This window comes from Aulonocara sp. 'chitande type north' Nkhata Bay, linkage group LG19 (assembly GCF_057382095.1).
Source record: "Aulonocara sp. 'chitande type north' Nkhata Bay isolate Kocher_YH1m ecotype deep benthic linkage group LG19, A_spYH_male_GT1.1, whole genome shotgun sequence".
NCBI lineage: Eukaryota > Metazoa > Chordata > Actinopteri > Cichliformes > Cichlidae > Aulonocara > Aulonocara sp. 'chitande type north' Nkhata Bay.
In genome coordinates, this window is record NC_141362.1 from 9546728 (window position 1) to 9558054 (window position 11327).

The 11327-nt window shown below is 41.4% G+C and overlaps 2 protein-coding genes across 2 annotated transcripts; both read right to left on the bottom strand.

Annotated features, from left to right (window-relative positions):
• Window positions 1-419: 419 nt before the first annotated feature.
• Window positions 420-3977, bottom strand: mrps26 (mitochondrial ribosomal protein S26). Its single transcript, XM_086275370.1, has 4 exons — window positions 3589-3977; window positions 3170-3316; window positions 2933-3056; window positions 420-2847 (listed from the first exon to the last, which is right to left on the bottom strand). The coding sequence occupies exons 1-4, from the start codon at window positions 3807-3809 to the stop codon at window positions 2716-2718; spliced, it is 624 nt and encodes a 207-aa protein (XP_086131496.1). The 5' UTR covers window positions 3810-3977; the 3' UTR covers window positions 420-2715.
• A 1542-nt stretch (window positions 3978-5519) lies between these two features.
• Window positions 5520-8533, bottom strand: neff2 (neuronal intermediate filament family member 2). Its single transcript, XM_086275250.1, has 3 exons — window positions 7374-8533; window positions 6781-6905; window positions 5520-6625 (listed from the first exon to the last, which is right to left on the bottom strand). The coding sequence occupies exons 1-3, from the start codon at window positions 8379-8381 to the stop codon at window positions 6565-6567; spliced, it is 1194 nt and encodes a 397-aa protein (XP_086131376.1). The 5' UTR covers window positions 8382-8533; the 3' UTR covers window positions 5520-6564.
• Between the last annotated feature and the right edge of the window lie 2794 nt (window positions 8534-11327).

The following is an 11327-nucleotide window of genomic DNA, read 5'->3' on the forward strand; positions in this document are numbered from 1 at the left end:
TTTTTCAAAAGATGATCTGTTAACCTAAGCCTATTTTATAAAGACAGGCAGGAATCCTCCAACCCATCTGGCAGATAGACAAAGAGGTCTGCAGGGCTGATTGCTCAGTTAAATTGAAAGAAAATCAGGTGGGCTGACTAAGACAGAGCTCTCAAACCAGTTGTCAGCTGTGTGCTTCTAAGCCCAGAGTTCAAATCAATCCACTGTTAATCTCAGTCTTCACTGCCCGCGGTGGAACAATCCCGTTAACCTCCCTTACTAATCACATCAACCGTGTGCGCAACATTGCAGCGGCTCAGCAGCAGAGCTGGTATGCACCTGTTTGTAAGATCTGAATGTGATTATTAATCACTTAATTGTGTCTATAGTGTAAGAAAACACACAAAAAAAAGGCCATCGCAGCTTCCTAACACTTTGAAATTGCTTAATAACAGAAATGTTTAATGTACAGTGATACATAATATATGAAACAAAAATGTACGGGATCCACTGAAGAAGGTGGAACCATAGAAAGTTTCTGCTTACATATTAGAGCAGGTTAATATGTATGATATCATGGAAACGTGGTTTAAAAATGAAGCTATTTGGGAATAACAGGATAAATGCAGAATTTCCTAATCATTTTGTGCACTCTGTCAATGCAGCATGAGGACCAAAAATGAAAAGAAATAACAAGGAAAATCCTCCAGGTTTACTAAACAATAAAGGAACACTCTGTGTTTATATGTAATGTTATTGGTGGCCTTTTCTTGCTTCAGCTGCTGCTGGCTGCTTGGGTTTCTCTTGAGGTTTTTGCCTGTCATCATCATCTCATCAGCCTGCACACCTGGCCTAACAGAAGAGGATTACGCCGCTTCAGCAGAGCGGTGTCACACACATAAGCTGGCTAATGTTCTACTGAGTAATCAGACAGGCCCATGCAGAGAGATGGGCGCCACCCAGAGGGCTGCAGCTAAAAGTGCATCCACTCCAAGTGGATGCCTCAATCTCTTTCCCCCCTCTAAGGTTTACTAGGGTAGCTCTACATCATTCACAGTTCAAACTAATCCTTATTGGAGCAGCCCCTCGGTCTGTCATCTATCTGAAACAAGCCATACTAGCTCATCTCTCTCTTTAAGGGTAAACAGCAGGTAGGTGAGGCTGCTGTGTTTGAGAAGAGAGGATATGGACTCTCACTGACATCACAAGGAGCCAAAAGCAGGAAAAAGGAAGCTGAAAAGCTGAAAGGGAGCCTTTAAAAAGCAGCCTGAAGCCTGAGCGTCACTGGGGATACTTTTACACACCTCCCCATCTGAAAATTTGTTCAGATTTAACATTTAGAGGTGGGACTCGCCAGATACCTCACAATATATTATTGCAAATTTCAACATTTTGCAATATGCTGAGTATTGCAATAAATATATTATGATTTATCACCTTAATTTCAACTTTAAATTATGTCCTCGGTTAAATTTAGTCAGAATCTGTTTTATCCAGTGACATAACGTTATCTCACTTCAGTTTTGGGGGGTTTATTTTGGATGGCAAATAAGATTGTCACCAAAACTGCCATGAATGTTGTTGTAAGATGGAATCAAGCTTCTATTGGCAAACAATTTGGCAATTACATGCAATCTGTTTGTGATAGTAAAGCAAATAACTGTGAAAAATTATCGAAAATCCAATATTTTTGATGTCTGCATAGACAGAAATTCACATGTAACGATTACTTTTCCACTCAGCAACCTTCCTCTTGTATGGGAACATAACCAGAATACAATCAGCTGGTAGCCAGTTGAGTCGAAACCCCTGGAGTTGCTGTCACTGACAGAGGCTCAGTCGGATCGTGAACAAACATTTAGTCACCGCAAGCCACTAATGTATTCATTTATAGTTTGTGTAGCTACATGGAAGCTGCTGTCCTATTTTTACTTGTGCGACTGAGCTTTACTTTTGAGCCGATTTAATCTAAGTTCTCTCAGGTAACATTATCTCAGAATGGCGGTACATGGGATGAGACCTCTTGCTCAGTGTTACCAGAGGATGCATGCATGTATATAATACGACTCAATATCCTACTCAGCATGCAGAATGCACCATTGTTGAGTCGTGCTAATTATTTCACTGGACTATAATCCCTGACACAGGAAATGTAGAGCTAACATTGAACCTCAGATTGTACTTGCACAGATCGGGGTTTTGAACCTTTAGGGAGAGACCCGCCTAAGTTTTGTGCATATTGAAATCAGATTAAATTTCATGTGCAATCAAGGTAAGAAAATGCATTTTAATACCATGGTTCAACATAAAGACCAGTTATCATCATGAAGTCAATATAAACAGATCCTGACCATGTAGGTGTGTAATGGTCCTTAGCCTCCAAAATGAAGCAGAAAAATGAAGTCCCGTTCTTCAGCAGCCGTTTCAATGCTGTTTACATTAATTTACCCTAAAACTCATGACAAATGCCAGCAATGATTACATGTTGTGGTGACGCATGACTTAAATAAGGGACCATATGAAGCAGACACATGGGGAAAATAAAGGCTGTGTGACCTTGAGGTGAAACTACTAGGTCCAGCTGTGAGCGGATGATGCCACGCCGGAAATGTTTTTTAAAAGAAGATTTTTTTTCCAGCTTAAAGGTGTTGAAATGCTCCTCCAGAGGGAGTTGGATCACTGAACTGCCGGATTAGTCCGGACCACAACAGAGTCATGTCTGTGCATCCAGTCGTTTCACTGCAGGACTGTCTGTTTGATGACTTTCCCTTCTTTGTTAACGGCAAAGTTGTAATTCTTTGGATTGTCCAGTGCCTCCTCGATTCGTTGATCCAAGTTCTCCGTGGTGATGAAGTTCTTTACTTCCTCCTGAAAGAAAATGAAAGTTTTGTCAGTTTATCACTATGTTCCCTTTGCTCTACTTGCATAGTTTGGATGCAGAAACAACCCCTACCTGCAGCTGCAAAATCTCCCTCTCTTTTTCTTTGATGAATTCTTGCTGTTCCTGTTCCCGCTGAATGGCAGCTTCAATCTTCTTGCGCTCAGCTTCCTCTGCTTCTTTCTGGACCCTCAGAATTCTGAAATGATTTCCCCCCCAAAAAAACATCACTTTTAGAATGAGACAGTTTCCATTCTGCAAGTGGAAGAAAGACACAAAGAGTGTATTCATGTCATCATCTTTTCTGCTCACCTGGCTTTCAGCATGCGCAGGTTCTCCTCGTTGTTCCAGCCCATCAGGGCTCGGTGCTCCTCCGCCTCCTGCCTCGCCCTCTCCTCCGCCTGGGAGCCCGTCTCCTCCTCGTACTTCTTTCGTAGCACCTCCTCCTTAAACTCCAAACTGACACACATAAAGAAAACTAAATACTCCAATCACACTGTCTTTACTCCAAATCTTAAAGTACACCAAGCATGTATCGTTTCATGTTTCTGAGACACTCTTAGTCACAGATTTGTGTGTAAGAGGTTCGAGAAATTGTTTACGAAGTCGTGTTCGAGTTCAGCTTTTTTAAAGCAACACAGAATATCTTTAAGACTGACGGGGAGCTCACTAAGTTGGAGTGACTATTTGTCACGGGAAACTGATTTTGACATACTGTCGTTTAAACGTACCGGAGCGCCCTCATGATCAGCTTGTATTCCGTGTATCTCTCTTTGAGAACTACCATCTCCACCGGATCGACGGGGGGAGGCACTTTGATTCGCCCTTCTTTGGACTTGGCTACCGGGTCGGTGCGAGACTTTCGGCCCCGGACAGCTTCCACGAGCACGGCACTCCTGGGCGCTAAGAGCCGCGCCACCTGCACGCTCCTCCCGCCGATTACCTGGAACATGTCAGCGTCTAAATATGGGAACAGGTGCCGATTCCTAGATGCTAAATGTAACGCTTAATGAGAGCATTTGAGTTTGAAATCTGCGGTCTAGGTTAACATTAGGGCACAAATGTTATCGACCTAACACGGCAGCCATTTTGCTGCCCTCTGACCAGCGGAAGTGATTAGCAACGAACGAGCTGCGTATGCTTGACTGCCTCCTGGAGGTTAGCAAAGGTTAGTTAGGTACAGAATAAGCTATCAATAGTTATCAAGATAACAAACTAGGTTAAACAGCGTAATACACGCTGTTTTCTAAATATATTAAACGTGAGACACAAGAGTAAAGCCATTTCTACGAAAAATATTTTATATTATTTTATTGATATCTCTCGGATTGACATTTTCAGTGGGATAATAATTTCACGTTTGTGGAGTATTTCAATTAAGAATTGTGAATAATTATAAGTCAGAGGGGGTGTCAAATGGACAAAAAGGGTCCAGTCCGGCCCGTGGATAGCTTTGTGGAAAATGTGGAACTTTCATTGGAGGAGGCCATTTATGGTGAACCTTAAACTGTATTTTAAATTTTTGGTTTTAGTGTTTTTACTGAAGAAGAGATAACTTATGACCTGTCATACACCAGAGTAAGTAGACTTCTGGATGAAGGTTAATTACAGGAAAATTAGTTTTTCTGTTCGTGGTATTCATTTTAATAACAGAAACGTTCCTTCCTGTTCACTATTTACAATAAAAATTCCTAGTTGTTAAAAAGTAATGGAATTGTTTCTGTGAATTCACAAATAATTGTCCTACATTTCTTTATTTCCTTTAAAGTGTGAACCCAGCTGACATGTTCCTTTAATTTACTGCAGGAAGTATTATTGAAATTACACCTTTAAAAAGATCTGAGAGATTAAATGTGTAGTTAAGCTTCTTTACATTGAAAGAAACAAATTTTGATGTGTATTTTGAAAGCTTTTTAGGCAATAGCTTCATTAGTTCAGCCCACTTAAGAGGAAATATAGCTGTATGTATACATTTGTTGTCTTCGTGATTCTTCTTCTTTCTTTCAAGGTTGAGCAGCTTGACGCCTGATGTCAGACCGGTGACTGATGATCCTGCTGAGGCAATATATCAACACATTACAGGTAGAGACGCCTTACCAGCAGCATGGAATGATGGGAAATGGTGCAGTGCCGCTGTGTGTCGGTCGGTGACATTGAGCGCTGTAAGTAAAAAGAAACTGTGTGGGAATGCAATCTTAAACAGCAAAATGGCACCATTGTTACTGTTATATGGGATTTTCAAGTAGGATATTTACAGCAGCCTTAAACACAAATAAAAAAAACAAACCTGGTCTCAGGTATCAAATGGTAGTTGCAATTATTTTATCATTCCTGCACATTTTATTTTCTAATTTCCCAGAATGTCTTTAATATTTGACAAAACCCCAAATATGATTGAATGAGACATTATTTTGGACACATTTGTGTTACTAAGGAATGATGTTGAGCTTTGTAAATTGGTGATTAAAAGTTTTTTTTACCTTTAATATGTATTTTGGACATTAGAAGGTGTCATTCAACTGCTAATGCCTAACAGGTAAGTTTATTAACTTGCATCTGGAGCTAAAATTAGGCTGCATTGATGTCAGGGTGTGTGCTTTAGCTTTTTGTCTCCTAAACATCTTTAAAGGTGTGAAATGAAACTAAAAAATATGACACATGCTGCAGGTGAGTTATATGTTTATTCAGCTTGTTGCCGGCTGTTACAGGTACACCAGTTACAGGTGCAGACTTTGTATTACTTTCACAGATGTAAAGCACCACATAGATCTACGATCAGCAGACAAACAACAAGGAGCTCCTGCAGTTATCTTTCGGCTTCACTGGTTAGCTGGGAATGAACTTACAGGACAAAACAAATCTAGTGTAGTTAGACTCAAAGACACAGTACGTGATCATAAGGTGGAACCAGTAACAATTAGTCTTCTGCAGCATTTAAATGTCCAGATTGGTTTTTGCTGAAAAGTAGGAAGGCCCAAATTCACTCTGATTTGTTGCTTACAGCTTTTGTGTAGACGTCAATGCAGAGGAAGACAAACTAAAAAGGACACAAATGACTCGATAACATAATGAAAAGAAAATTTTAAGGTTACTGGTTCACTGACTACTAATACAACTACTACTACTACAAAACCAGGGATGCAGGACATTCATTGATTGGAAGAGTTCCTTGAGGAAAATCAGCTCAAACACATATAAAATCCAAGCACTGAGAGTTATAGGTTGGGTTTTTTACATCCTCGTTAACAAACAATTGGTCAGGTGTTTGCACAACGAGGGTTCGGAAAGGTCAGATGGTTTACTCTACTGTTGTCTTGAATGTCATACGTGTCTGACTGAGAGGAACTCCACCAAAACAACGCTGCTGTCCAACGCAGACGTGTAACTAATGCAGTGCAGCCACTCTGCCCTTCGCAGTTTGCCTTCTACTTGATGTGTAGTGTCAGAATGTGTGTAGAAGAAGGGGGACTTCTGGTGGACCTCTTGTTTAGCACAAGGGCACAGCGGTCTTGAGAAAGGTGAGCTTTGATTTGTAGTTTGGGATTTTTTGGGTAAAGATGAAATAAATTTTGCAGGGAAAGCGAAGGGAAGAGCATGAAAGAGGGAGAGAGGTCATGTTAGGGAGGAATTCTCAGGATGTTCAGCTTAAAGATGAACGGGTAAGAAGATATACTCGATTTATGCCAGGGTCGGTGGCATTTAGGGTTTTAATTTAGAGCAGGAAGGGAAGGGTACGCCAGACGAATCTCCTCCCCCTCCAGGAGTTTCCTGTGAAAGTAAAGGAAAACAGATTGTTTGCTGTTTATGTCTTTATATATAGCTGAAGTAAGACAAATTAAGATAAAGTAAGAAAAAAGATCATGAAACTTTACTGAAAACAAACACTGTCGGTGTAGATGAGCAGGAAGAAGGGTGTGTGTCACCTGTATGCTGCTATTTCAATGTCAAGGGCCATCTTCACATTGAGAAGGTCTTGGTACTCTCTCAGGTAGCGCGCCATCTCCTGCTTAGCTTCAGCAATATTGCGCTCCAGCTCACTTATCCTCATCTGTAAAAGTAAAAAACCACTTCAGCTCAGTTTAAGTGTCACAGTTAGCAACAGTCTGCTTCAAGCAGGGCAATGGTAAGCGAGAGTAGCTGCTTTGGTGTGCTCTCCCAGTTTGTTTCGACTTTAACTTTGCAGACGTTCACCTGCACTGTGAGCCTGTCATTATTTCCTGCTGTGCAGTAGAGCACAGGGAGGGTTAGCTGCTGCAGAGAATATATCTACATGTCATCCTGTAGATGAAAGAAACATCATTTCTTCTTGCTGCTTTCTGAGCTTCCTTTTTAGCTGTGCTGGTTAACCATGTAAACACCACCTTTTCAGTTCTCTGCAGCACTATTTCAGAAGAAAGACTCTAAAAATAGCCAAAGGAAGAAGGCTGTAAGTCTGAAAATAAAATGCATGTTGGAGAATAAGGCTGAGCTCCATTCTCCCTATGCAGGCTCTAATTTCCCTGGTTCTTTGCCTCACCTGGTACTTTTCCACCTCCTTCGCCTGTGTTTCTTCCAGATCTTCCAGTTGCTTATTCAGGGAGTCGATGACATTCCGGAGTGCCTCGATCTCCGAGGAGCGGGACTGGAGCAGTCTCCGGTACTCCATGGTCTCCTCCCGGATGGCGTGCACGGCCTCGTTGTTTTTGCTGGCCATCTCTGCCACGCTTGCAAACTTGCTCTGGTACCACTCCTCGGCGGCCTGCATGTTCTTGTGCGCCAGCCGCTCGTACTGAGCCCTGATGTCTCGCAGCGCGGTGGACAGATCAGGCCGGGACACCTCCATGTCTATGCTGATGTTGGCCACCTGCAGCTGGGCCTGCAGCTCTGCTTGCTCCTCTGCAAAGACTTTCTTCAGGAACACCATCTCATCGCACAGGGAGGCCACAGTGGCTTCTGCATCACAGTTGTAGACCACGGCCCTGCTCGCCTCCTCTTTGGCCCTCTGCAGGGCCTCCTCGGCATCCATGCGCCGCTGTGCCTCCTCCTCATAGCGCTCCTTCATCTGCTCATACACATCGCGCAGGTAGTCCTTCTCTGCCTCCATCCTCATCTTCTCCCCATTCTCTGAGTCAATCATGGCCCTCAAACTCCGTGCCTCACCTTCATAGAGCGCCTGCAGACGGGACGGATCGTTCTGCCGCCTCTTCAGCGCATCTAGTTCAGCCAGTAGGGCTCGGTTCTGCAGCTCGAGGTGCCTCACCTTCTCAATGTAGGTGGCGAATCGATCATTCAGGTCCACAAGCTGTGCCCTCTCCTGGGAGCGCAGGCCCAGCAGCTCTGTGTTTAGAGAGCTGGCTTGAGCCAGGTTCATCCTCTGAGATCCATCTGGAAAGGAAGAGGAGGAGGTCCTTAGGATCCTCTTACCAGATGGAGGAGCTCGTGAAGAAGGGTAGAGAGATGAAGACACGGAGGATTTGGTGGTGGTTCGGGAGCCTTTGTAGCTGTCCCAAGGGCGGCGGGTGGAGAAGAAGGAATCGTAGCTCATGATGAAGTTTTGTTGTGGATTTTTTTGTTTGTTTGTTTAAGAAAAGGAAATGTATGTTTCAGAAGGTTTTTTTTTTTATGTCCCCCTTGTTCTGCACACCATCGGTGTGGATGAGTGAGCGCTTTTGCACTGCACCAGTTCAGTGATGCTGCAGATCCTGAGCTTTTATAGAGTCACGTTGCTCCCCCCCTCCAACACAGAGAAACATCAGCGCTGTCAGCATTCACCAGGCCAATAGCAGGCTGCTGCAGTGAAGCGAGAGCAGCTTGGTTTGGAGATTCACTTTCAGCCACAGCAGGCAGTGAATGTGCAGTAGGGCAGATTTTTATTTAATGTGCTCCAAAATAGCATTGAAATCAATCATTGTTATCCCTCTATAAATTCCCAAAGGTGGTATTTTACTTTATACGCTCAGCACAGGCTCAATTGCATTATCAAGCAGGGTACTTGCTTAGATTAAATATAAAAGAAACCTGGGATAGAACATATGAAAATGACTTGAAACAAAGACTTCTCCCCAACCCAGTCAGAGAAAATCAATAGTACTAGTAATAGAGAGAATAAGGGCATATACCATAAGGAACAGACAGTTATTTAAAGCATTTAATGCTCCAGGGAACAATATTTAATAATTACTACAGAGATGAATACATAGATGACATCAGATGGATTTGTGGTGGACGTGTACTACATTTAAAAAAATAATAATAATAGGAACTGAACACATGGTTCATTGTTGGTTATTGCTTTTTGAGATATTTAACAAACAATTACTTATTCACGTTTCCTCTAGATTGTCGTCTTTCTTAACTGCCATCTGTGCTGCTGCTGTGAAAGATCTTTGTAGATATACACCCTCCTACAATTACCCTTATACTACTTTTATTTCCAGAGTGTCTGTAGACATATCTGTTTGATCTAATTAATGCAAACTGATGAGTCAGGGATGTTCTTCAGCTGTCCTGACTCTGACAGTGTGTGTGGGAGACACCACTGAAGAAGAAAGTGCTACAGTATCTGTATGTGCTGACACACAGAAACCCTCCGGCTGTTTAACACTCAGAGATGAGTCAGAGTTTATGCCTAATCAGCCTTAGTATTTACTTAAAAAGAGGCATCAGGCTGATCTAGCGAATGGTTACAATTCCTGCTCATGTTTATTGGCCATTAAAGAAAACACTTTACTCTGTTTTTCACAGCAAATGTTTCTACAGATGTCAGCAAGGTCTGCAAAACATTTAAAAAAAGACAACTCTGTTACAACTTTGAGAATCCATCCAGCATCCTGTGAAAGGCAAGATACTCACAAAACATTTTGAGAATGAAGTGCCATGCTTTATTGCTTATATTAAAGGTTTTTTTTTTTATTAGGCGGGAAAACTTTTTTTTTTTCGTGCTTTTATGAGTATTTTAAACGTCACATTTTAACTTAAACCTTAAAAAACACTGATAAGCTACACGGTGCCACTAGGTGGCAGCATTCGGCCTTTATACCGCATGGAAGTAACATTATTGGTAACGTTGTAGTTTACTGTAGTCCCCAATAGAGGCTATTGGATTGTTGTTTTACATATTTCTGTGTGAAATGCATAAGTGTTATTATATTAGAGAGAAGCAAAATGTGTTAAATTTCTAAGTCTCTGCTGTGGTCAGTGCGTTAGCTCAATTCAAATTGATTTGTAAAAACAACATTATATATCAAAAATGTTACTGCCAATATCTTTCATAAAATATGTGACAGTTATTACAGAAATCTATAGACTTTTACTGCACAAGTTTTATTTAGGAGTTTCTGCCAAATACCAGCTGTAATTCTTTGCAATGAAAATGCTCTCGGCTAAAAGGGTCTGTGAATAATCCTGAACAAAATATAGTCTTGATTTAGAAGAAAACATAAGGCTTTAAAATGTAAACCATTTAATAACAGACTCCTTATGCTGCTTTTGTTTCCGTGTCCTGTCATGTCTCACTGAGATGTTTGAACACAGCCATTAATGATATTATATAATTCAGTTGTCACAACAACAGTCGCCTCTAAGTGTTTTTGTAAGTTAAAGAGCTAGAAAGAAGAAAACATAATAATCAAACGAGCAAGCACCTGGCAACAGTGGGAAGGAAAATCTCTTATTTAACAGGAAGACACCTCAAGCAGAACCAGGCTCAGGGACGTCCAACCATCTGCCGTGACCAGTGGAGGGTGAAGTGATATTATCTGCTTCCTCAACCATGACATGATATCACATGCGCCGCCCCCCCCCCCCCCCCCCCCCCATGAAAGATTTTTTGGGAAATCTTTCATGGTTCAGGTGTGGAAGGGTGAATTCCATATTTAAAGTACCATATTCACTTAAGCAATAAAGACCAGTCCTAGAGTGCATTCCTCCACACCACACATGAACTTAGATCCAGTCCTTATTCAGTAGGATATCTGGATCCAGATGAGCTGGGAATATTTTCTTGAGAACATCAAGACAACGTCTTTCAGTTTTTTGGGTTTTTTTAATTTAATGTATTTGTGACGATATTACATGTACATATAAGATAATATATGATTTTACCTCATCTCATGACGATAATAAATCCCTTAAAAAATTCCTGGATCAAAACTTGAAACTCCGATTTTATTTTTTATTTTATTCTTTTGTTTTTTGTTTCTTTTACAAATTCTATGAATAAAAAGATGCTTAGGCAGAAAACTGAGCCGGTCACATGACCTACTTGGCGGATGTGAAAACAATAACATACTCATCTGAATGAAGATTTTAGGGGGTTTCTGTAATAAGATCAGCGCTTAAAAAATGTTATCAACCAGAGCGGACTTTAAAAGAGACACATAGACCCTAAATTTAAAAAATAAAAAGAGAAAGAATGACTTAAAGTTTTGTCTAAAGACGTTTTTAGTGATATCTGCATTCAAGCGTTCAAGGCTTTGAGCACTAGGTGGCG

Bases quoted from the DNA above. Each gene is read 5' to 3' on its own strand.
- neff2 (XM_086275250.1), bottom strand. From the start codon at position 8,381: ATGAGCTACGATTCCTTCTTCTCCACCCGCCGCCCTTGGGACAGCTAC. The intron at 6,906-7,373 runs GTGAGGCAAAGA...TTACTTTTACAG, and splicing joins AGGAGGTGGAAAAGTACCAG to ATGAGGATAAGTGAGCTGGA. The intron at 6,626-6,780 runs GTGACACACACC...TTACTTTCACAG, and splicing joins ATTGAAATAGCAGCATACAG to GAAACTCCTGGAGGGGGAGG.
- mrps26 (XM_086275370.1), bottom strand. From the start codon at position 3,809: ATGTTCCAGGTAATCGGCGGGAGGAGCGTGCAGGTGGCGCGGCTCTTA. The intron at 3,317-3,588 runs GTACGTTTAAAC...TATGTGTGTCAG, and splicing joins CTGATCATGAGGGCGCTCCG to TTTGGAGTTTAAGGAGGAGG. The intron at 2,848-2,932 runs GTAGGGGTTGTT...ATTTTCTTTCAG, and splicing joins GGGAGATTTTGCAGCTGCAG to GAGGAAGTAAAGAACTTCAT.